General features: G+C 35.9%; 1 protein-coding gene across 1 annotated transcript; it reads right to left on the reverse strand.

Moving 5' to 3' along the window:
* Positions 1-1344: 1344 nt before the first annotated feature.
* GPR155 (G protein-coupled receptor 155) lies at positions 1345-24596 on the reverse strand (the record flags this gene model as incomplete). Its single annotated transcript, XM_082001732.1, has 15 exons — positions 24079-24596; positions 18488-18887; positions 16933-17098; positions 15494-15649; positions 14315-14398; positions 12862-12982; positions 11443-11527; positions 11271-11361; positions 9899-10148; positions 9145-9246; positions 7305-7438; positions 5668-5763; positions 4607-4671; positions 3740-3877; positions 1345-1567 (listed from the first exon to the last, which is right to left on the reverse strand). The coding sequence occupies exons 1-15, from the start codon at positions 24536-24538 to the stop codon at positions 1345-1347; spliced, it is 2571 nt and encodes an 856-aa protein (XP_081857858.1). The 5' UTR covers positions 24539-24596.
* Between the last annotated feature and the right edge of the window lie 2200 nt (positions 24597-26796).

The raw sequence follows: 26796 nt of genomic DNA on the forward strand, positions 1-26796 counted from the left end.
TATTCATATGCTTGAGCAAATATTTTTTTTTAAATACCTGGGTTCCTTTCCCTCACTTTATAAAATTTCTGTATAGACATATAAATGCTGTTCTTGCAGTTTTAAAAGGGCAGCATAATGGCTATCAGACACAACAGTTTGTCTTTAACCTTTTCAAAATACTGCAGAAGACACACAGATTCTCAGATTGTGTCTTCAGTGCACAGGAATCTGAATGACACTAGAATAAATATTTAAACATCATAAGGGGATACCTGAGGCTTATTAGAAACCTGTGTTAGGCAATCAATACTAAAATTTTAGGATCTTCAGCTACTCTAAACCTGAATTTGAATGTTCAGTTAGGATTCTTTATGCAATAGATTTAAAAGTCATTGTATTTAATTTAGAAAGTTTTATGATTTGATAAGATTTTTCACCTTGACTTGCACAGGTATCCAAGGCTTCTATAACATCTTTGTTTGAGATTGGCACTTCTGAATTAAACTGGAAAGGCTAATTTCAGAAGGTAAAAATCTACTCTTGACAAAGCTGTTACCATCACCATAAGGCAAAACTTCAGAACCAACTGTTTATATGAAATTCCATTATATATTTCCTAATTTGGGGGACTGGTGGGTATTTTTATATGTTTTTAAAATCTGCTAAGTTTGTAGAAAAACATTATTTATTCCACTCAGTACTTCCTCAGCTTTAATCCTCTGACATAGGAAACATCTTCACAACAATTCTACTTTTACAAATGGAGAATTTTTATATTTAAGGGAGAAACAAACCACCTGATCTGAGGTGTAAACAGCTAGGAAAAGTTCCTGGTGTTAGACAAGAGTAGAGTAGTAAGAACTGGGGTATGACAGAAGAAATCTTACTTCTATGAAGTCAGGGGAAAGCCTGACAATAAACAGGAACATGTTTGTCATTTCTAAATGAAATGAAATCACACTAAAATATGAAAACAAGACAGCAACATGAAAAATCTCTCTCATTCATGTTTTTTTCCATTGTGGCACCAGTCACTAAAGCTGCTGTTATAATGCCTCTATAACATGACAGTGACACATATAATTTTGTTATGTGTTTTGCTTAAAATAGAAAAAAATGCTCTAAACCCAGAGCATCTTGTTTTTGTCTAGTTGCATTCTGGCTGGAACACTCTCTAAGTATCATTTGCTGCCATTTCCTTCAAAACAGACACAAGTAAAACCACATCTCTTAGCTTTACAAGAGAGAATAACACAATTCTCCGAGAGCCCTGAGAAAGAAATACTTCCAATTTCAGTGGTGAAGGCAGAGGAGATGGTCACGTTCACCCCTAACTGCCTGTCCTCTGACTACACACTGAGGTCAGTGGCTCTCAACTGCAACTGATCTCTTCGGAATAAAGCGGTAATACAAATATTCATCCCGAAATTCAAATTCATTTGTGATATGCTGGACGACGCCTCCTTTCATCAGTCTGTCTCCATACATCACAGCTTCACCACGGTCAGAAGCAAGGCCAACTTGCATGAGCCAGTTCACCAGGTCACAGCCAAAGAAGATGCCAGTGGAGATCTTTGCACCACACCTGTATGTCAAAGGAATGATTCACCCACATGTTCTGTAAATCTGGTATCACCACTGCACGATGGGGAAAGGCAAGGAAAAATAGCAGGAAACAAGGAAAGACATCATGATAGTTAAGAGCATGTTAGAAGAGAATTTGCAAGTTTTGTATATTAGGGACATGCCAATGTTCACTACCTTTTCAATGAGAAACAAAATGTACACACAAAGTTATTTTAGGCTTGTGCAAATAAATTTCAGTGAACATAAGTAGCAATTTTCCTAAAAACACACACAATGTAATTCTATTTCCTGGATACTTACTTCCCATGTACTCATTACCATGACCATTTCTGCAACAAAATAATCTGATTTGAGTGCAGCATGCCTGCTGCAACAGGAACTCAATCTGAACTTTAATTCAGTTTTATAATTTCTCTACAACTTTAAACAGACAGTAACTGCTTACATATATTGTAAGCAAAAAACATGTCACTTGCATACCCAGTTAAATATTTACCACACTGGCAGTACTAGGAATAAACAAAAAAACCTTTGCAACAAGACCAAATTAATTTCCTTTCACATATTTATGAGGCAATGCCTCTAACATCTACCTAGTTGCCGTAAAAATACCATTCAGAGGTTTACCTGCAGCAATGAATGTTTCTGGTTATCTAAAATCTGCTCTATCGAACCCAAGTGCAGGGTTTCTGAAGATGATTAACAGCTACACAGCAAAAACAAACTCCTTTCCTTTTTTTTTTTTATGTTAAAAGCAGCAGTAAAACAGAGCAAGTCTTAGCATCTATTAAGCAGAGAAGCAAAAATCAAAATAAATAAAAACACATTATTACAAAGTCTCAGTTACAGTACATTTAAATCAAAGAGGATAGGATCAATTATATGAATACTTAAAACAAGAAGATAAATGCTTTCTTTTAACACACAAGGAGAAATAAGACATGACGCTAGTTCCATACAAACCTAATATTAAAACAGTGAAGCAACAAATGTCAGATTTTGATGTATTCCTAGGTGATATATGATTTAAAAAACCCACAAAACCCAACCAAATGAACAGCCCAAAGCCCAAGAAACCACAATAGCAGCAGAGGCACAGGAAACACAGCTGCAGAACCTGTCCTATTTCAAAATAAACATTTTCTGATACATCTTTTCTATCTGGCATGAAAGAAGCAAGTCCTTGAACTGCCATAGTTCCTTTTTCCTAAATGGATAACTTTAGTACTTTATTTCTTATGGAACATTACTGATTTCTGAGGAGACTGGAAGAAATCATGATGCTGTCAAAAAACAGTTCTGGAATGTCGTTTCGGACTATCTGACCATTAAAAGACCACTCCATTCTGCCAAACTAGTCCTACTTAAAAGCTCACATAACAAGAAATGTAGAAGGGTCCTGTTAGAATAATTCTTCATGTTTCCATTTCATACAGTTAAAATTTAAATAAAGGCAGAGTCTTTTTCTTGTTCCTGCTGCTTCTGTCTGCATTTCTCTTCTGATCCACCTACACGTACCTGAATACATAATCTTTGATTTGGGTATCATAGTTTGCATCTGAAAGCTTTGCTGATCTCGCAAATTGCGGATTAGGCCTCACAAGAAGAATGAGCAAGAGAAACTGTGTGAACTCAGAAGGTGTAAATGTCCTAAAAACACTATAATCTCATGTATTGAGTGGCCTCTGAGTACACACTGACATCAGTTGCAATAGTTTTGCCTCCTGTAAAAGCTATTTATTAGTAAACGTTCAGTCACATAAATACTAACACCTTCTGAATCTCAAAACAAAACAAATGAAGGGTCTCAGGTTTGACAAAACTCACAGACACACACCCTCTGTTACAAGCATTACCATATACCTTTCTTCAGAAAGGTTTTCTCTCCTAACTTCAGCTACATGCAAAAACTGGGGCCATGCCTTAATGATATAAACATTTTTATAATTTACATAAAACCTAATAATGCGGTAACTTGCACCTCAATGTTTTGGTTTGAGACTAGAAACATTTGTCTGTTACTGTTAAATACTTAATCCTCACCTTGAGGTTTGAGTAAATATGCCACAACGTAGGAATCGCCCACAGACAGATTAAACTGCATTTCATTACTTCCAAAAGGTGAGCTATGACCTTTGTAACAAGTTTTACGTGCAGGGAGAAACCTTACCTTCTGCCTCTGACAATGCTTTTGACACAGTGATCTCTATGATAACGAACAAACTGTTGACAGGTCATCCTGATTTCCTCAGGTACAGAGGGATCTGTATGCCCTGCTGCTTCTCTTCCTCCCCAGAGAAATTCAAGTCTTAAAAGAAAAAAAAAGAAAAACAAGCAGCAAATCAACCAGAGGCATTTTTAAGGAAACTGCAAGTAATAGAACAGAACTCACAGGAAGCTTATCACAACTGTTTTACTGTTTTTGTGTCCAATACTTTATATACAATCTTCCTAATAAACTTGTATGGCCTTTGAACACTAAGAAGTTTTATTCTAGGTTCAGGCAGAAGGAAAGACAGAGAGTAGCTGGGCGCCAGCTTTACCTGCTGGATTCATACCACAGCCAGCTAGCTCTAAGTTAAAGACAGCTTTGTACAACTTACACCTCCACAGCGAGGTACCCATGAAAGTGTCCATCCACACAAAGCACTTGCATGAGGTTATGAATACTGGACTTTCAAACAGTGATGATAGATGCAAATGCTGAACCAGTTTCTAAGTTTTAATTTATCAGCTGAAATTATTTCTGAAGATCCATCATCTCACTCATCCAATCACATACCTCACCATCATTTGCCAAAGATTTTGCCTATAGGGAGCCTGTGGGATTTTGGTCTTTGGGAGTATCATTAGGACAGCAGTAAAAACTCAGGCACAGTGAACTGCTATTAGTGCTCCCCAGCTGGGAGAGAAAAGAAATTTGGAAGATTGAACAAAAAGGAAACGGAATGCAGTGGCACTGAACACTCAATACCCTTTAAAAATTATTATCCTTAATAAGTAAGTTTGTAGTTGTAAGTGTAAAGATTCTGTTTACCTTCGCTTGAATGGTAGAATGATTAGATGCTTATCTAAGCCAAAAATACCAAAGGAAATGAAGCCCTGCAGGAAAAAATACAGAAAAAACAACATTAAGGAAAAACTTTGGTTTCTAAACAACAGAAATAAAATGTTAAAAACTCATTGCCAAAACACACGTGAGACGTATTCCTCTTCTCTAGATACCGTTCAAAATGCATTTTGTTTCTGCTTTGATTTTTCATTTGGACCTTAAAAAGACAGATTAATATGTAACAGTCCATCAAAGAAACTCTTCAAGAATCAGTTCAGTAAACCTAATGCTGTGACATGCCATCTGACGCTTAAAACATTCGTATCCTTACATAGCCAGTTATTTTAATCTGTCTTTGTTAGTGTCAAGAAAAGTACTGACTTACTGTAATTTGAATGCCAGAATGCTCTCTAGTTAATTCATTTTTCTATGCCACTTTTGTACCAAAACTTCTATAATTACTTGATTCTACAGCGCATCTTGTAGGCACACCTGTCCACAGGTCTGTAAAACATTCCTCTAGCATGTGTATGAACACTGCCTTGCTTTCACCTTCATAGATACCAAAGCTACCTTGTGTCCGTTTGCACTGAAATAGGCTATGTGCAGCTGGGACAATTATACATCTTACTGTCAGCTATTAGTTAATGGTGCTGTACCTGAAACTGAAGGGATAACATCTTAAAGCCTTATCACACAAGTGTAGCCATCTCGCACCTATTTAGTTATACTGGTGTAATTCCACAGAAGCAACACTGGTGAAGCTTTCTGGTACAAATAAGGCTAAAATCCTACTGAATTTCCATAGGCATTTGGCACTCAGTTGTCATTTGTACCTCTGAAAGTGTTCATGCACATAAGAGATATGCATTATGATAAGAAAGCTATCAAAGCAAAAGAAAAAGCTTGAGGGAAAAAAAGGCAAAACACCACAAGGAGCTGGTGACTTCAGCATTGTTTGAGGACTTCAACTTACAGTGCTTGTAACAGCAAGTGCTGCAACATCCATTAACAAAGTCATTTTCAGAACAAACATTGATAAGTACCTGACCAAAATTAAACACAGCACAGAAGAACTGCAATTCCACATATAGCCTTCCAGGCTCTTGGTTGAACAGCCACCACAAACAACTGGAAAGATTCTGTTAAGAAAAAAAAAAAAAATTAAGAAAAACCCCAAACAACCCCGCAACTGTTAAAAATGAAAAGCACTTTCTTACTCTTCACATGCTAACAGATTTTTGCACAATTTTCACTGTCTTTATCTAACAAATTATTCAGATAAAGACAAAAAAGAGGGAATAGACACCTTAAAATGCCATTTTAGTTAGGATTAATAGCTGGCAGGGGGCGGGGAGAAGAGCTTGTTTGTTTTTAAACAAAATAATGCAAAACACACCAGTGTAGAGGTCCTGGCCCTTTACATGTTTACATAAGGAACCTGCCTTAAGCACACTTCGGTATTCAACCTAACACAGACAGTATTAGCCCAGACAGACTTGTAGTATTTGTCTTTAGGCCTGTTCAGCCGAGACCAGTGCTTTCTACATATTTTCTGCATAGTTAAGATTGTGTTAAGCTGAAGCACATACCACTTCAGCTATTTTAGATGCCTGACAGAAGGAAAAAACTTCCAAAGTTAACCCCTTTGTGGGTGAAGGCTAATTCTTTAACGTAACTATTCATAGAATCCATGTAATCATTCAGATACAACTAAAATAGAGGCTAACATTTGGGACACCTCTTTAAATATAGAGGATGTAAAAAAATACATGGAATATTTGATACAGGAAATTTGAGAGAGGGAAAACGTCTGTACTGTAATTTAACAGGACCTGAAAAGCAACAGTAGTAACTATGACACTACATAATTGTGCCACACCATCCTGCTTTGCAGTATTAATCATTTGTGCCACGGTATTTTCCATTTCAAACAAAAATACTTCCCCCCTAATTGTCATCCACAAGAAGCTCAACTTTGAGCATTACATTAAAACAGAGAGTTGTTTCTCATCTTTGTCACAGTTAAACATTCAAATTATATCCCTAATGCATTACATTCTGGTATTTCACACTTTTACACAGGAGTAGCCACCTTCACAGCTGGGATCTAGTCAGTAATGATGCTTGGCAATACCAACTTAGCTACATTGCCTCCAAACTACCGCTAAAAGCAATAAAACCAAATTTTCCCATTTCAAATAAAAGTCTTATGTTACTCATTGCTAAAGAATCTCAAAGAAATCTAAGTTCCAAATAAAAGCATGCTCAAATGGAAACAATTTTTGTACAGTGTCCTTCAGAAGTAGGATTCACTTTATATTTTTAATTGATTATTGTCTCAGAAATAAGACTAGCTCTTGAGAAAAATGGGAAGAGGGGTGCGGGGCAGTAGTGATTAATTAATTACCAAATTATATAATTCCACTTTTTTTTCCCCTTAGGGTTCTCCAGTGAGACTTGCTCACTAATATCATCAATCTCAACTTGCCTTTAATTTATGATGTGGCAGAGAAAAATTAATTTTATGATATCCCTCTTCCAGTAAGGGAACAAAATAAAGCCTCTAACTTACTTATTGTTACATGAGGAATTGGAAGATTTTTACTGGACTTGTCTACATAGCTTTCCTAAAAATCATTCCACCTCAGTGAGTTAAACATGGGGAGAAAAAAATATTTACAGCAAACAGGCCAACAATAAGAAGTAAGCAGAGCAGCACATGTCTGGCCAGCTGTTTGTCTCCGGTCTGTAGAAGCTGTTCTTCCTGAGCCAATACACAGGTTTGAGCACTGCAATGACTCACACACTGATCAGCTGAAAAACAAAGCATAATTTTTCATTAGGCTTCTATCTTACGAACTCTATGAGCAAACTTGTTAATGTAACTTGCCGGGTTAAATTACCTTGTATTTGTACTGGTCACACACACAAAATTTAGTATTAGCTTTGACAACAACCTCTTCAGACATCTATTGTCAAATGAAACAGTAGTTTACATGCGCTCCTAAAATTAAGAAACTTTTTGCAACAGAACTCTTCTTTCAAATGTTCAATGCAAACTTAAGTGGTGGTTAACATTTAGAAAACACTACTAGAAATAACGAAAAAAATAGCATTTTCTCAGAAGAGTTTTTAAACTTAGAATAAATTTCTGGAATAAATATTTCAAATATACCATCAGCTCTAATTTTTTTACTCTGTATCTCAGCATTGTTGAACTCTAGATCAGACAATCAACTATATTCAGTTCTGTGACTGTGTTTTTAACATGATATATCAGAACACTCTCATAATTCTATCAATCAAAAGAGCCAAACACACAGAGAATGGCTGCTTGTCTTCCAACTAGAGTTCTAAGGAATTTTGAGTATATTCCTCTAGATGGCAGTGAAAAACTTCCTGGCAAGGACATACCTAAGTATTTGCACCAGATACCTGTCGTAGCAGTTCAATGGGATAGCAGAAGGATTAGTAATTATTGCAGCCAAAGTTACACAATTTGCTTTTACCGATTTATAACTTTGAAGTGTTCACTCAGTAGGTCGAAGAAAATTCCACTCAATCATAAGATATTTTCTACTCTAACTTTTATGATAAGAAAATCAAACTGGCCTTCCTCCATCATTGGAAGACATTCTTATGATGCTTGTCTGAATTACTTAATAGATAAAATAACTGGCAACAGTTGGAAAGCTAGCATTTTATGAGAGGAGACATAACTAAGTATGTTTCAGTGTGAAATATTTAGATTTGTTGAAAGTTATGCTGCATCCAAACAAAGTGTAAGAATATGAACTTCCTTGTTAAGGATGCAAAAAAAAAGAAAAGAAAAAGAAAAAAGGAAAAAAAGAAAGTTGCATCGCAGCTAGCTTTGATTATCGAAAGCGATGTATGATGACAATGGGCTGAGTATGTAATTTTCCATAAGGTGGTGAACAGTCACTTTGACCCATGATTTCTGTTTCAGTGGCGCCTAAGGACCCTTAGTCAGTTTTCTCCATCTCTCTCCCCTAGACATGGATAATACAGCAGCCTGGACATTTGAGTTAATCTGCAGTAAGTGCTTGCTCCTCTAGATCTAAAGTTTCTCATTCAAAACCTGTGCATGATTTACAACAAAGGCTTCAAAGGTCTTTTTAAAAGACACAAGATGTGAATATGAGAATGTAAAAAAGTGTGTTTAAAGTTGAAAACTTGAGGCAAAGTAGCGTTATGCATTCAACTTCCCAGTGTCCAAACAAGGCAATGACAGAGAGGTAAAGTCTAAATGCTCAGAAGGATTTGTTAAAGTAGCTTAGTGGTAAAAAAAACAACCCAAAACAACTGTCGACCTAACAGCTATGAGGCAGATGAGAACAAAGACCTAACGTATTGCCTAATACTTGAATTAAATATGAAATACAAGTTATCCAGGTAGAGTTGAGAGAACAGCAGCCCAAACAGTTTCTTTGTGAGAACAACACACATAGATGTTGTGGAAAAGTTTGTAGTATTAAAACAAGGAGACACTACTGCTTTACCTGTCTCAATTGGAGGAACCTTGTTTTCAACAGCATTTGACACTGCTTTGCTCTCTCTAGCACAGGATAATTCACCATTTGTTGTTTGACAAGAACAGCAACCTATTAAGCATATACAGTAACAGGATAGTTATCTTCCTTCAGTACCATAATTTATTTTCCAAGTGTAACAACATATTCTATACAGCTTTAATTATTATGCTTAAAAATAACCCAAAAGGAGAAAGCAGACTTAATTTTTCCAATTTGCTGAGAGGGTAAATGAGTTGCACAACTAATATATAGAAATATTTAACATAGCACTACCACTATGGAAGCAACATCAGTACTTTTAGCTAGAGGGAAAAGAAATGGGAAGTGATCAAAAGGCTATGTACAAACCAGGATTAGAAACGCATTGAATAGCGATGCTGCAGGCATATAATTCATTCTCAGAGGGACGGTTTAGTGGGTAAACAATCTAAAACACCTACTGGACTGCAATTATCACATCCTTATCAAGATACCACTACTTACATAAAAACATACACATGCTTTTTTTCCTGTCCACTTCCCCCACCCTTACAGTGATAACCATCACACCTTCCTTAGAAACGTAAACCTAAATCCTTGGGCACTTATATCTAGGTTTTCTTCTGTCCTAGCATAACACTTGAAGGTATAAACAACTACCCTTCCCAGGTCAGAATTAAATTTGTAACGTTACTGTATTGTATCCCACGCCGTTTATTCTTTTACAAACTACTTTCCCTACCTCTTTCTGCAGATGGCTGTGCAGAAGATCCTTGAGAAGGCTGTGCAGAAGATCCTGCAGAAGGCTGAGGCACAGTGGCTGAAATTTGGTTATCCTCACTCCCTTCCACTTCAACTTCCTCCACTTGGCTACGCGGTGAGTATGGGTTCAATACCTCATAGCTTGACTCTTGCCTATTTCTGTTCATGCACATAAGTGAGATACCTGACATCAATATACTGATGAACAGGATCACTGCTGTGGTAATTATCTGTCAAGAAAGCAAAGAAAATACACTTAAGTACAAAATAAAGGAAAACATAGTGCATGTATCTGTCTTTCTAACTTCTGTACTTTCCTAAATATACTTATAAATGCATCTAAATAGGACAGAGCTTTCTGTATTTACTGCTCTTGCATCTTGTGGCATTGAAGGAGCAATCAATACACAAGACTAATTTTCCTTGCTTGAGTAACTCAGAGGTTTTTTGTTTGTTTTGTGTTTTGTTTTCAGTGGGGACCCCTATTTCCCATGCAATCCAAAAACATCCCCTCATCATCATCTTTCCCTCAGGATCATTAGTGCTCCAGTTTAAGTTCTGTTCAGGTACCTTTTAACTCCAAAGAGGAACATGCTCTTGCCACCCTCTGGCACAGTTCTCATTTCCATGTTTTCTCCAATGGGGAGCATCCTATTAATTAACCTTGCCTTCTAATCATCTGCAACTGATAGCCTCAGAGTGGACTCTGGGTATTTTGTGTAATAGTACTTGTGAAACTGCCACATGAATAACATGAGAGACTCATAGCCTCTCTATCAATAAGAAAGACAGAAGGAAAACATGACAAATATCTATGCTAGTGCACTTCACATCCTCTAATAAAGAGGAACTATTTATTAGTAAAAACTGTAGTTCAGGCTCGGGGACTTTCAACCCATGATTGTGCAGAGAAGTCTCCCACAGTGCAAGCAGTTACTGCTACACATGTAATGTAGATCCTATCTATTATAGACCAAAAGCCATTAATTAGCTATTGGATGGTAATAATTTTAGATAATTATCAAGCACGACTACAAATTAGTCACCAGGAAAAGGGCTCTGCAATTCATTACCACTCCTAAGCCTTTTCTTTGGAAAGCCTACTCCCTCTTTTTCTTAGTCATAGCTGCCTAAACATGAAAGTCCTTGTTCAAACAAGTTTTCATAATGGTTCATTATAGAAATACATTTTTGTATCAATCTGTAAGAATTCTATAATGATACTGTTATTATGGTAGCCTGTACTTTGACTGAAAGCTACTTACACAAGAAGAAAACAGAGAACGCAATTTCTCAATAACGTATGCGGCACAGCAGAAGTCTGAAGTGATGAGGACAGAACATGGTCATACCTGATATTTTCCATAGAAAAAGGCAGAGTCAATACTAGTGTTGTTGCGTTCACCAACAATTAGTAAGATTCCCACCAGAAGTGTTGGGATGCTGAAAGAGCAAAATATGAACAAAGTAACATATTTAGCATGCTACCACTAATTCTGCAGGAAAACATCTGAATTAACTTACCCCCATCCAGCTATGATAATAAATCCAATGGGAATCTTTACTGTTTCTTTCTTCCTCAACAGAAACAAAGAGAAAGATAGAAAACCTACAAAAAAACCCAAAGAAATGCCTTGTTTATTATTAGAAAGGGAACCGATTACAGAGTGTAGAAACTATATGATGTGACCTGCTCCATAACTAAAATACTCTTCTCCGACCTTCAAATAGACCAAAATTGTTTTTTCTGGTTGTATTCTGAGAAAGTAAAATAGAAACACCTATTCTGTTAAAAAAAAAAAATCATTAACACTGAAAAAAAAATCCAGGACACTGTACATGAAACATCCACTTCTAAATGCCTAGAAAGGTTCACAAGCGTATAAAAGATGTGTCTTAAGTGTTCTTATAACAAGTAACTAATTTCTTAAGGTATCAACAGCAGTTGTTCTAGACTAACAATCTTAAATAACCAACAAATAATGTTGTATTCTGTTATAACATTTCTTTAAAAACTGACTAGTACTTTATAAAGTCAATGATAAATTTAACAAAAAAGAAAACTTTATGTATTTTTACATATATAACTATATATGGGAGTATCTTCTGGAACTGCCTATTCTATTCACAACTCAGAAGCTCAGCCACATTCCCCATGCTGAAGCAAAGCTAGTATTTACATTAGGCTATACTAATCATGAGCTACCTAGATAAACACAAATACAACTTATTCCACAAAACCACCACACAAACTAAACCCTTTAGACTTCTTGACTCAAGAACAGTATAAAAAGTCTCCTGAATACCCAAAGTCTCTTTTTTTAATCATACATGTAAGGTTCTCCAAGCTTCTTGATGCATTTTTCAATTCTGCCTATGTCAAGTAATCCCTTCATTAATCATCTACACCTGCAGAACACACACATTATTTTTAGAAATTAAAATTGCCAGGTGGGGCAATTGTAAAAGTAGTAAGCTGTAAAAGAAGTGTTAAAGCTACTTTGGTATTTCCCTTCATTCTGTATTTCCTACTTTTTTGAGGCACAAAGTTTTTAAATCTACTTAATGCTGAATAATTAAAATTTTAAACTCTGCATTAATTAAAAATCGCCACTAGCTCAAGGGCAACCCACCACATTCACCCTTATTTGTAATCGCTTCTGCCTTGAGAGCAGGTTCTTGTCTTTTGTGAAAAGCTATCAAGGCGGCTGTATCTAGCAAAGACAAACAAGAGCTGCCTAGTTGTAAGCTTACAATATAAAAGCAGTGCCTGACATAGAGCCGCGCGGTGTTAGTGCTGCAGCTTGGCACAGCTTACAAGCATGTGTATTTGTAGGACTACGTACAAGTGAAAGGAACAATTACTCTGAAGAATATAATAAAATTATTACATTACATTAATCTGTTATTACAGTACCTAGGTTCTGCCTAGAAAAATCATACCTGTCCACAGGTAGGTGCTATAAAGTGAGCTGTAGAGGAATATAAATACTAGGATCTGCATGGTGATGTCTTTCTCTTTAACAATGAAATTCCATGCCACCATTCCAATGCAAGCAATAAACTGGAAAGAAAAGTTAAGATGTCATCATTTAAATTGGGAAAGCAGGATGACAAGAAAAACTGAACACAGTCTAATATAGCCACAATAAGCTTTGAAACTCACAGATTCACTGGAGTGTGATTTTATGAATTGGATAGTTCTCATAGCAGTAAAGCAGTGCAGCAATAAACTCAGTATTACAGTTATGTTACTGCCTATGGTACCCTATTTTCAGGAAGTTTTTTTATGACAGCAATTATACAGCTCAGATAAACTATTTGTACTTAACAAAAATTTTACATTTTACTTATTATAATGATATATTAAGATTATATATTTTTTGCTGACTTGCCTTACTCCCAGTTTATCTGAAATGATTCAGACATGAAGCTGAGGCTAACAGATGTTTGTTCAGACAAGAATTATACAAGTTTTCACCCAGTGATACTGCATATATGACAGTTTTAGTACTGAAGGAATCTGAAAAGATAGGCTGAAATTTTATGGAAACAGTAATACAGTAGTTCAAAATTTTTTTAAGATGAAAGCTAACTTTGCTGTTATAGACAAGAAGCACCTGCAACTCTCATATGTGACTTTTTTCAAATGTGACTCCATGATCAGACCTCAGAGAGGTTTTTTTCTTAATATATATATATTTTTTTTAATTTAAATTACAGAACACTTCAGAAAGCACTACCACATAGATATATCATAAGCACAGGCTGCTCTCACTGAATTTAACAGCAGGTGTGCAGCTGACTTCGAGGGAAGAAGGAGCATGTACTCTATAGTTTTCGCTCAGTTTAAATAACAATTAAAATTAATCCAGAGCTATTTGGCTTTGCCCTTCCCTAGCCACCAGCCATGCATTCCCACACCACTTCCTTGCATCAGCACTGGCACCTGTCTGATCCCTCAGCGAGCCACGTCAGGGAGCTAAGCCAGCATGGGGATTAGTTTTCTGTTTAGCTCCTTGAATCAGGTCACCATAGAGCCACACACATGCTGCTGCTGAGCCTGGCATTGCTGACTTCAGATTGGCATCAATTGATACAGAAGCACACTCAACAGTATAAGGCAGTAATTCATAACACTAAAAATATTTCAGAAGCCACTCTCCATTCTGATTGCTTACAGTTCTGTTTGAAAACCATACTACCAGCATCAACTATCATTTTCTTCAAGGGTGTATTTTAAGGCACAGAAATTCTTCAGCCAAGTCGCACATTAGATTCCCCTGCCCTCCATAGATGGCCACAAAGATACCACTGTAGAAACCAAACTTGTAAATGTGTTAAAAGTAAGACTTCGAAAACAAACTCACACAACAGCATTCTTCTTACTACTGACCTGAGCAACAAGTAGGTTTGTTGTAATCATATGAGGAAGCTGTTTATATTTCTTACTCAGAAGAACAACAATAAGAGACCAGATCTGTAACATACAAGAACAAATTAAATTTAAGAGTAAAACAAAACCCAAAAGAACAAGATGAATATTCTGGCAGACTATGGAGAAATTAAATATACAAAAAATCTTCTTGAAAAATTTCTTAGCAACGTGACTACTGCAGTCAGCTCCACACCATCTGCTGCCAGTCCCTATGCCTCAGCCAGAAAAAGTAATGCATAAGTGTGTTCTCATGATGGTGAAATATTTCCAGAGAGTACCAAGAGCTTGCCTCTAGTGTGCAGAAGCCTAGTCGCTCCTCAGGACAGAAAGGACCACAGAGTAGCCTGACAATTTAGAATTTAAAATTCCCCTGTGTCATGTCCCCCTCGCCAAATCTCCCCAAATTATCTGTGACAGCAAGAGGCGGTGTTCACTTGTGGCTTCCTTTGAGGCACAGCTTCAAGACAAGAGGACTTCAGTAGGACAACTTAAGAAAATTCCAACTCCCTCCAACATGGATGTTTTTATGTTAAAAAAGCAAATAAAATAAACACACTATCCGTAGTGCCTATAAAGCCAAAACAATTCACATTGGACTTCTGAATTATCAAGCAACTTTAAGAACCATGCACACAGCATTTCTGGGAAAGAAAATTGATAAATCTAAATCAAAAGTTCCAAGTTAAACGTTTTCATTAATACTTATTAATACTTCATTAAATAAATATTCACTGATGTTTCTGGAGCTGAAGTTTGTACACAACCTCCACTACTGCAATATTAAAGCACCTCACATGGCTTGATGTAATTACTCCCTGTGGTGTAAGCTAGTACAATTATTCCCACACACCCCATTATTTTAAAAACAAAACACAAAAAAACACCAAAAAAATCCAAAAAGGACAAACTCGTAAGCCCTGCACTAGTGCTCTAATCCACTCACCCATCTTTCTCTACAGTACAGCTTTTCAGCTCACCCACTGCTAAATCAAGACTTTTAACCCCTTCCTTGTCCTTCTGCAGTAGGATACAATGAGGAAATGCGAATCATCTTATCATGACTCTATCTGCTGCTTATGTACTAACGCGACCCTGATATGACAACGTGCTTTTGTATTTCACTTCATCAACACTTACCAGAGAAATAAGGCTGACAATACTTATGTCAAAGCTAACATTTTGGAGTGCAGATGCCAGTGGGTTGGGGTCCATAGACGGAATGGTCAACAGCCACGCAGAAACGTACATAATAGGTGCAGACACAAAAGTGCTTATCACCATGCCTGAGGTAATCTGAAAGAAGAGTCAAACAGAACACAGTTAATCAGATCTCAAGCTAAATAATCCGCTTTCAGGAATACAACCAGTAGCAAAATTGTACCTTTGAATTAAACATACATAGACCTTTAACAAATCACCAAGTTATCTCTATAATAAATTATTTAGAATTTGAGCCAGAAAGTATCAGTTTCATACATACAGTTAAAGTGAAAATTTTAACAAGCTTCTGAAATAGTAAGAATAGAGAGATCCCCTACAGCAACTTCTTACAGAGCTTTTTTGCAGGTGTCAAATAAACTAATGTCTACAGTCTAAGGGTGGATTTACAATGTCACAATTTACTTTTGGATGCAAAGATTCACACTCTAAATGAATAAGAAAACATGTATTTATGCAAATACTAATGTGCAACAATCCATGAGAAGCTGCCACATATATTTACATTTAAGTGATTTCTATTTTTGTTTCTCATTGTCTTTACGCTTTCTAGAATTTTCAGTGATAGAAGTGTGAACTGCTACTCATACTACAGATTTCTGTTTTAAAGAGATTTGCTGAATTTGTTGGGCACAAAATTCTACCTTGTAAGGTTTACTTCTAGTGTCTTTTTTTTCCACTTTTCTTTAAAAAAAACCCTAACTAAACAAACCAAAAATAGACAACATTAGAAACAATGGAAGTCAACAGGAATGTTTTAATGTCACTTCAACTGGAAGAAAGGAAACATTTATAAAATTTGTATTTTAAGTTGAAAAGATAATTGATACCCTCTACTATAAAAAAAAAAGGAAAATGCATTTCTATCACAAGATGTAACTGAAGGGCAACACAACAGAATCAGTTAAAGCATAAGTTCTTCTGTAAGTTTTCAGCATTAAGCCAACACTGTTCTTACTGAAGTCAGTAACATCATTTCTGTTTTTTCCTGCAAGAACAGTAGCTCAAAGATAAAGGTCTTTGGAAAAAAACCCCACCAAAACCCAACAAACCCACAACAAGAATAGAAGTTCTTTATATTTAAAGTTACCCCAGTTCTTCCTACTAGAATCACAAATAAGAAAAGTATGAGGATTTATTTACGAACATGTACTATCAAGACACTTGAGACATCAGGAAAGAGTACTTAGCTTAATTAATAATCTGAAATATAATTTATATTTGAGATCTAGGGAGTACAAATAAATCTAAAGAGCCTATACTTCAGAAAAGCAAATCCATCAAGCATATATTTAAGTATTTCATCAACAAAGTTAAGCTCAAAGTTAGTACATGTTTGGGAAAAGCTAACTACATACAATTCCTACTTCCATATTAAATTGACTTGCAAATATTGCGACACCAGGCGCTGATGGAAAAACTCCATAGAGAAATGCATAGTTTGATAAACTGGTGTGGTTGACTATGCTGTCACTCTTGTCCAAGAGTTCCACCATTTCTCTACAGAGAAATGGCATCATAAGTCTGAAAAGAGAGGGAAAAAAGCAATTAAAAAAAAAAATATTACTCAAGCTATAGCAATAGGCTCTTCTTTACTCAGAAAATGAACCAAAAGGAAATTCAAGGCTTGTTTGAATACCATTTATGAAAGGCAAAATATTGATATCACGTTGAATGATTGCCTTTACTGTTACCATGACATTTACCAGCTGCTTCAAAATTGTGTCACAAGTTAGACCAAAAAAACCCAGAGAAAAAAAATGGTAAAAATGACAACAAACTCTGGGATGTAAGCACATTCTCTGACTGTGCAGACACGTTCTTTGTATAAACCTCAGATTTAGAAAGGTAAAATATAAAAAAAAAAAACCCAACCTTCATTTCTCAACTGTTAAAGTAACAGTAGCTATAAGCAGTCATCAGCTTTGAAACTTAAGACGACCTTTCTGCAAGCTGTCTGAAATATAACAACGGCTCAAGCTTAAGTACCTATTCTGAAAGTTTTGGCCAGCAAAAATAACCCCTACATGAATGGTGTTCTGTTCGCCTTTAGCAATACCCCAAATCTCACACAGACTCACTATGTAAGCCTCACACAGGCTAATTACATAAACTCAGTAGTAAAGCAAAGTGGTAACATTAAAAATTATTTTTTTTCTCATGTTCTTACAAAATTTGTCACTGAGCTGGTTTACAGACTAGGTCTTTAGATTTGTTGGTTGGTTGTACTGATATTCAAATGCACCTTCAAATTCTACAGTATAAACTTCACCACCAAACAGCCACTCTGTTATGTTAATTGTAGCTCTGTAGCAAATAAAACACTTAGTTCACCAGTAACTGAGATATACTCAAGGGAAGATTATAATGGCATACGTTCTAAATACAAATTCTCATTTATTCATGCTTAAAATTCAGACAGTTTAAGAGCGTAAAGTGACCATTTTTAAGCTCTTCCAATACAGCTGTTTCAAAGATTTATAGACAAAGCAAGGAAAACCAACTAATTGAAAGATGTATTGTGTAATCCAAAGAAAATACAAATAGTAATGAATTAATACTTAAACTCACTCTTGTCTAATTATTTAACTAGTAAATTTTAATTTAGGATAGTAATTCCCCAGACACCCAATTTGTGACAGGTGGCCTGAAGGCAGTCCATGAAGCCACAGTACCCCTGAATTTTACTCTCTGCAGAGCCTGACAACAGGTTTGTGGTGTGCAAAATTTCTTTTAGAAGTTAACAGTTGTATACTATCAGAGTTTGGGAAGCACTTGCCCAAAATACTGGAAGTCAAACATACTTTCACTATAATGATTTTGAAATAAAAGCCATCTGACCAGTATATTCAGAGATTCAGAGCTTAAAACATCTAGAGAACAAAATTATAAAAGTACATAAATCAAACTTACAGTTTAGCTGTGATGAGAAGGATCAGTGCAACAAACATACCCTTTGTCAGTTTTTTTGTTTGTCCCACCATAGTTAGTCCAAGGTAAAATAGTGCAGAGCCAGAAAATGAACTGCCCAGTCCATCAAGGAAGTTTTCAAGGTATTCGGGAATTTTCTGGCCAAGAATAAAGTTTGAGGCAATTCCTATGAAGACCATGAATACAATTGGGTTCTGCAAAACTCGGAGGAGTGCTAGGCCCACTATTTTGATTTTGCTGTGTGACACAGTGCGATTATCCCTCCACTTCTGGATTTCACAGAAGATAAACCCAAGAGGGTTTAGCATCATAAGAGATATTGGAGCCACTAGGTAAATGTACTGGAGATATTCTGGGTAAGTGGTTTGATACAAAGCTTCAACTAGAAGACAGGAAATGAAAAGTGATGAGTGATAACATTTCAGTACAAAAATACTTTAATATTGAAATTAAGTTTTATTGTCTGAAAACTAGAGAAATATTATTTCATTATCCTTCAGTGGTTAACTACATTTACAATCAATATAAGGTGATGTAGCAAGAGACGTACACTCAGTCACCATTAGACGATAGTCATCTAATGAACACATTAAAGATCAAAGATTAACTGTCCAACAATATTTCATGATTTATGAATACTGAACATTTACAGGAAAAAAAGAAAATAATGTAACAATCCCACACGCTCTTTGAGTCATTCTAAATGCTGAAAACAGTTGGGTTTTGGCTGAATTGCTTTTCCTCCCCAGAAACATGAGAGTCGTAAAGAGTTACATGCACCTTTGCAGGACACAAGTTACTTCTCACTTTAGAGGAGTCTCACGTCTGGAATTTAACCAGTTTTCAGTGGGTAAATTGGGTGTAATCTTTCTACGCTGATTCCATACAACACAGCAAAGCAACAACCAAATAAAAAATACATTAGCACATAATTATTAGTCCATTTTCTGCGACTACTCAGGACAAGAGTTATCACTGCAGTTCTGGTCCTTCAAGGAACTTTAAATCATGAGCATTTGTTTTCATTGCTACTACATACTTGTGAGTCAAGGTAGAATTGCTTCTTACTTCAAGTTTGTGCTAACAGCACTTCAAAAATCAGGAAAAGACTCTGGAAAGATATACAAATGTCTATCCTAGGGTGAATTAAAAAAAACAACCCACAATATTTTTAAAGTAGGATTTTGTTTTCTTTTAATCATAATACCCTATAGTAAGAGCAGCAAAGTCACTTGTAAAGCTGCACCCTTGAATCCCGCAGAATGCAGATGGTTTTGGTGTCCCTATCATAATTTTATTAATTCATACTGAAAAATGGAAAAGGAAAATGAGAAATTATGCATATGAAGCACTTTCTCACATAAGCAGTAAAATAGCATTTAAATTGCCATCATCGCTTCATGTTCACAATTGTTTTATGAACAAAGAGTTCCAGTGAAATAACTTTATTTTAAAACTTCTGGGTCTATATTGTTGTTTTTTCTATATATGTATTAAATGATTTATTAAATCTATCAAAATTGCTGTTTATCTGGTTAACAATACAGAATTTATCTGTGTAAGAATGGCATGTTAATTTTCCAAACTTCTTTGAAAAGATAACATTTACCTTTTACCTGCCTTATTATTATCCCCAGTAATTTTCAGAAATATGCAAATGATACTTTCCATTACAGTTTTTCCTACCCAAGTTAGAGAGAAATGCATTCTTCCCCAGGCAGAAGTATCTTACTATGCAGATGCAATTCTATTTGTACTACAAAGAATATAAAAAAAAGAAAGTACTATTGCATAAAAGCACATACTAGACCTTCCTATGGGACAGCTTAGCACTGTTAAAAGTAGTAAATAAAGTTTAATATCACTAAGCTGACAACTGTTGCAGGTATTTCCATTTCTCTGTATACTAAACCTGCTCTTTTTCTTAAAAAGTTTTCCCTCATGACTATGTTTTTCAAAAGCCAAAAGATTTTTACTTTCATATTAGTTAAGCATCTGGAATGACAGGATCTACTAAGTGCTAAATCAGCATTTAGTACAAACAGCCTCCTCTTTAGATTGAATAAACTAACATTCGCAATTAGTTGATTTCCAGTATATAAGAAAAAGCACTAAAGGGGCTTTTCCTCTTACAAGCCATGAGTAAAGCCTGTATGAAAGAGCTACCTGTCCTAAAGTCCTGAATAAACTGCTGAACAGAACTGCTAACTTTGTGGTTAGTTACTGCATTTAACAAGCCAGTTTTAAACACTAAATATATTCTGATAAATAAACCCACTTTAAATATGCTGGGCACCTTTTATGCAAGTCAAAATTTTCTAAAACATCAAACCTTAGAGCGATGTTTTAATGCTGCTTTATACAGAATGCCCATTTCAATCAAATGCAATTCAACACAAGTCACATCTAAATAACATCCGAGTGAAACATGTAATAAATCATTATTTTTTGGCAAAGTGAAACTGTATATTTAATATGATATATTAAGCTCCGTAAGTAATTTAATTGATGTATGAAGCCACAATGCATTTTCCTGGGTAGCATAAAGTGGAACGAATGTAGATTGCTGAGTTAGTGGGGAAAAAAATTTGAAATCATTCTTAAGGAATCATTAAGACAGTGAAAATAATCCACAACGTCTATCTCCAATGAAAAATGTTCTTTTTATTTAAATCAATGTGCCTGCTTGCTGATCATAACAAAAAACGGAAATTAAAGATATTTTAATAATTAAAAAAAATCAATTTTCCACATCCCAGCTGCTCAAGATTACACATAAATCGCACACTAGTTGTTCATGCTTAATGCAATTAGCACCATTAAAGTCATGGTAACTGAGCCATCATCTACACAACACTTCTGCTGCACCTATGCTTCAACAATACAGCACTGTAGATCAGGTGAAGCTGTTCGGTCAGAGTTGTATCATCTCACCTAGTAATAAAAACCAAACTGACAAAGTTTTCTATCATAGTAATTCTATCTGTATCGGGCAGTCTGCTAGCAAATCTCTGTACCAGTTGTTTTTCAGCCCAAACCAGCATCAGTTTGTAGTGTAGAACTGTCATGACAGTGATTAGAGAAAAACAGAGCGGCTATCTTTGAAAATTTAATCTGTATTTTAATTTTTCTATGCGCAAATCTTTGCTCAATAGGAAAAAATAGCATAGTGGTTATTAAAGAAAACAGCTACATGGGATAAAAACTCAGGGGGTTATTTATCTATTTAAGAGTTCAAACTGCCTTTTAAAGTAGTGTTATAATACACAGATTGGTCAATACCGTTTTTTTTTTTTTCCCCTCTACAAATTTCAAGTGAAGCAGCCTTTAAAAATATATTTCCATTAAGAGACCAGGTTTTGCTCAAAACACTGCATATCATCACACATAAAAAGAAATAAACAAGGCATTCTTTGTTGCCTAGTCCTGCAAACGCTTCAGAGAAGCCACTACCAGTAAAAAGCTGGCACACCTGACAGCATGAACCAAACACTGGTGAGAGTCTGGGGATGGGAGAAGGGAAAGAACAGGAAAGAAAATGAACATCTCTGAGAAATTAACAGCCCTGAAGTGCCTACAGTGTTACTGTTGCATTAAGTATTCCACTAAAGCTTGTAATGAAATAAATGTTGTGTATTTGGCTAGATTGTACATAGGAGAAATATGAATCGTATTTTATAAATCATTAAATACTTGAAGAAAAATGCAATCTCACAAGGAAGTCATTCAGAGTAGAAAGGATGTTTTAACTAGGACACAATGGAAATATGTTCAGACAACCTCAAAATTAAAAAAAAAAAAAAAAACAAAAAAAACCCAAACAAACAAAACCCTAACATTTTAATCCAGTACCAAGAAACAAAGACATAATCCTCACACCTTATTGTGATACACTTCTGATTTTTCTCAAGAGGAATAAACCCCAGGAGATGCAACTGCGGGAAACAAGGTATCTTCATCTAGGGAAGAAAAAGTCTGCACTTGCATTTGTCTATATTTTCTACATATCCAGCAAATTAGAAGAAGTAAGAAAGCTTCAAGATTCTTCTGAGCATGCTGCCCTGAAATAGGGAGAATAAAACTGCCAACTCATCAAGTACTCTAAAATATGGAGGTACTTGTTGTTATGTATAATCTGGAATCGTATGTTTAAACGTCTCTTTTGTAACTTTATTTTCAATTTGGTAATCATATATCTTGCTTTTTGCTTTGCTAGCACAAACTTGCGTTCTTTTTTATTCTTAGCCTCGTCTGGATGACAGGAGTGATCTCAAGAGAATTTGAAAGGCACAGAGTACTTTCTCTTCAGGGAGAAGCAAACAAATAAAACATGGTCCAGGCATCCTCTACAAATGCCTTCCAGTCGAGGTGTATTTTGAAGATCCCGATACCTGCAGCGTGCATTCCCACACCAGCCACACAGGTCAGCCTCGGGAGAGGCAGCACTGAAAGCTAAACGGGCACAAAAGAGCCTCCCAAGGCAGGTAAAAAGAACTGCAATTAGACAGCTGCAGGTTGGAGAAGGCTGCTACAACTCCAGATCACTTCCTAAGCATCATAGTATGTATGGCTAAAAGCATATTAATATACAATGAAGAAAACCTATAAAAAGGAAAAAGAAAAAAAAAATCTTCCTTAACAAAAGGAAAGAAAACAAGTCTTGCAGGTTGGGATAAAATTAAATTTAGTAACTGATATTGCTTGGAATTTAGAAAATAGGCTTTCAAGAACATGAGTACACAGCTATACAAGTTATACTCTGAATGTGTCTCTGCTTTTTGTTTTTTAGCTCCCCTGGACTAGTGGTTAGTTACACATCCCAAGAATGGCAGCTCAGCCACATAAAATTCCGATTTGAGATACACAAATGCAAGTTACCACAAATCATGGAGCAATCTCGCTTTTAAAAGACAGACTTCTTCCAAGACTATATCCTAAAGCATTACTACTGGCCACAATAGAATAAAGATTAAGGGATAAAACATGATTGGCTACATAAATTATGTTAAGTAGCACAAAAATTAGAAGTTTCTTCTGAACAGATTTAAAGTTTGTTACACACACTCCACAAGCAGTAAGCACCAACATTACAGATACACTTTCTTTGAGCTAAACCAAGAGGTAATGCCAAATTAGGGAAAAAACCCCACTACAGCTATTTCAGAGGCCACAGGTACAGGCTCATACTTTGCAAAGAAAGAAATTTTGAACTTGAGGGAAACTCTGGCAATTTCCCATAAGGGCATTCTTAACCTGCAGTAAGTGTAAGGTAATTTATACCAATTTTAAAATAACATTTTTAAATCATTTTTAAAATCTGATTTACTTCAACATGACAAGATCACACAGACAACAGCAGTTGGATTGTTTTAAGTTATTTCTCATCCATACTAGCTGACAGTTTTCTTCCCTTACATGACCTGAGGTCAAGAAATGTGGCTTGAGAAACGGCTTAGCTTATAAATTCAGTTCAGAAGTCAATTTCAAATTATGGAAAAATAAAAGCAAAGATATCTAGGACAGTGGAAAAAAATAGTTTTAAAGAAAAAAGCATAAGGAACTACTTTACTTACCTATTGGATATCCCAGTGCAAAGTCATTGCTTTGTGTAGCAAAAATAGGGAACAAACCTGCTTTGCTAAATCTATTCTCAGGACTGGCTACCAACAATGTTAAAATGCAGACTAAGAAAAACACAGCAGCTTTGGCAACTAAAATACTGTACAGGAAGGACCAATTCACATTAGAAAAGTTAAGTACCACCATGTTTTTGAACAGTAGAGCTGGGAGTGCAAAACGGGACACAAAATTTCCAAGTCCTTTGGCCTGAGTTGTTGTGATAATGTTGGCTCTTCCAGCTATGTAGCCACAAAGAATTATTCCAAAGCATTCTAACAGTGCTGGGAAAAGTCTGCTTATTGACATAGAAGGAGTACCACTTGTGGTATTGAGTTCAACTTGTCCAGGCAAAGAAATAGACATATTAGCTGCAGATGAGAGGTTCTTTATATTGAAGTTGGAATAGTTATCCATTTCCTTTGACCACCTCTTTCAAAAAAAGAGCCTGAAATGATCTCATCTGTAAAAGAAAAAAAAGTATTTATCTATTAACTTCCAAAACTGTCTTTGTGAATATTTATGGTATCAGACTTGCTGACGGAAGAGTTTACACTTACAAGCCATTACAAATAAATAATGAGACAAATAATAAGTAGCCACAGAGAAACAACTCTGAGAAAGAAGAATGCTCAAAAATCATTCCATACACACATCATCTTCACACTGCTTCTTCTCACAAGTCCATACAATCCAACAAGACAACTGATAGAGGCTAAAAATTCACGAAGAAATTTGAGAGTAACATTGAAACATTAAAACTAAATGTAGATTGGGCATTCAAAAAGCCAAAAATTCGCTGGAAGGAGATATAACAAGCATTTTTTGGTTATTATTCTAGGATCTAAACATAATTTAGAATAAATTACAGTCCTCCAGCACTTTCCAATCATTGTTTCAGAAAACAGTAATTGCTAAATTCTCAGTTCATCGATGATGTTCATCACTTTCCTGGACTACCATTACAAGTCTTAGTTAACTCTCTAACAGGAAGGCATGAGACTCTTTATGTACTCATTAGCAGCTTGTAACCTTTCTTACCTCCTCAGCTCACTGTCAATTCCAAGCTACAATTCTGACATACTCTTTGCTTTCAACTATCAAATAGTTAGTTTTCTTTTCTAACTCCTTTTGTTTGCCCCAGGACTTCTTATCTCAGGTCCTCCCTAAACCATGCCCTACTTGGTTCTTTTTCCTTCACAATAAAAATCCACCTTAAACTCCCAATATTAAAATCTCATCCTTAACCTCCCTTTAACTATTGCTGTTCACCTTTGCTTCCACACGCTCAGCTTTATGCATGGTTGGGAGTCCTCCTTCACTTCCATCTTTAGGTCCTATTTAATCCAGGTTCTGCCCCTGAAACAGCTATTACCAAAACCCTGAGAGGTCAAAAAGTTCTTAAACTTTCAGAATTGGTGTTCCATTTTCATCCTTTATGACCATCATACACCTTTATTGTAATGATAATCTTCTTGCAATGTTGCCCTTCCCATATCTTTTGTAATTACAGCTCCTCCTAATTTTCCTCCCATCTCTACTTGTTCCTCTACTTGTAACATCTACATGGGAGGATCCCTCTAAATTTCTGTGGGTGCTTATAGGGCTCCTTCCTTGTTCCTCTTTTGTCTTCCTACATCCTCTGCCTGTGTATTTTCATAAGCACTTACTCAATTATAAACAGATGAGTTACAGATATCTCTTCCTAATCCAGACCTATCTTCCTCTGTTAAAACCATAATTTCAGCCTCTGAGACCTCTTTTCTGAATATCGTGCTGTCAATTCAAGTCCAATGAGCCTGAAACTGTCCTCTTATTCTCACAAAAAGATGTTCCCTCAATTACTCTGTGCCATGTATCTATTTTCCTAGAGGTGGGTGACAAAGGTTACAAAATCCTCTAATTTGAGGGAAAAGCAAGCTTACTGAACTCATACTCATCTGCAAGTCTGTTGCAAGGAAAAATCTTCATAGTCTATCAGTATCAATTCTTCTACAGATTCATTCTCCACACCCCAAAAAAACCTTGCTTTATTATTCTTTTACAGTCTAAACTTATGACCTCTTAATCTATCGCAGAATAACAAGAGGAATACCCCTTACAAGAACATGAGCGCCAGGCAAGGAAGATAAATATTTGACCAAGAATTGTAGCTTCTCCACCCTGGCACAAAAACATTTGGCAAGGCCCTCCCTACATTCGAGAAAGATTGAGAGATCAAATTATCATATCACCCTTCAAGCTTGTACCTTGCTTTGTGCAACTTCAACCTCTCCCAAAGTTTCAGTATCATGTGCTTATGATACACTTTAGAGTTAGCAACGGATCCAGATATGACACAGTGGCCAATGATCTAATTCATCACGCTATTGCTTACCCATATTCCTACATACAATTCTTTAGGCCAGTTACAGTGACATTTAAGTGTGTATTAAATTATTCATGTACAGTAGATCTACGTCTTGTGATTCCTGATCCTCACTTGTTACCAGCGATCCCCTTAGAAAGGGCTGACTATAACACAGCAGGTTCTATATGCAAGTAGACATGTAAAGTCTGCAAATCAGATGAAGAGAGAGGACATCAAACACCAACATTCAGTGGTCAATAGCAAGGTCTTGCCAGAAACAGATACGGCTTTGGTGATACAGCTCTGAAACATGTGCAGTCCATCA

The sequence above is a fragment of the Phaethon aethereus genome (genome assembly GCF_964289735.1).
Source record: "Phaethon aethereus genome assembly, chromosome: 6".
In the NCBI taxonomy this organism is placed as follows: domain Eukaryota; kingdom Metazoa; phylum Chordata; class Aves; order Phaethontiformes; family Phaethontidae; genus Phaethon; species Phaethon aethereus.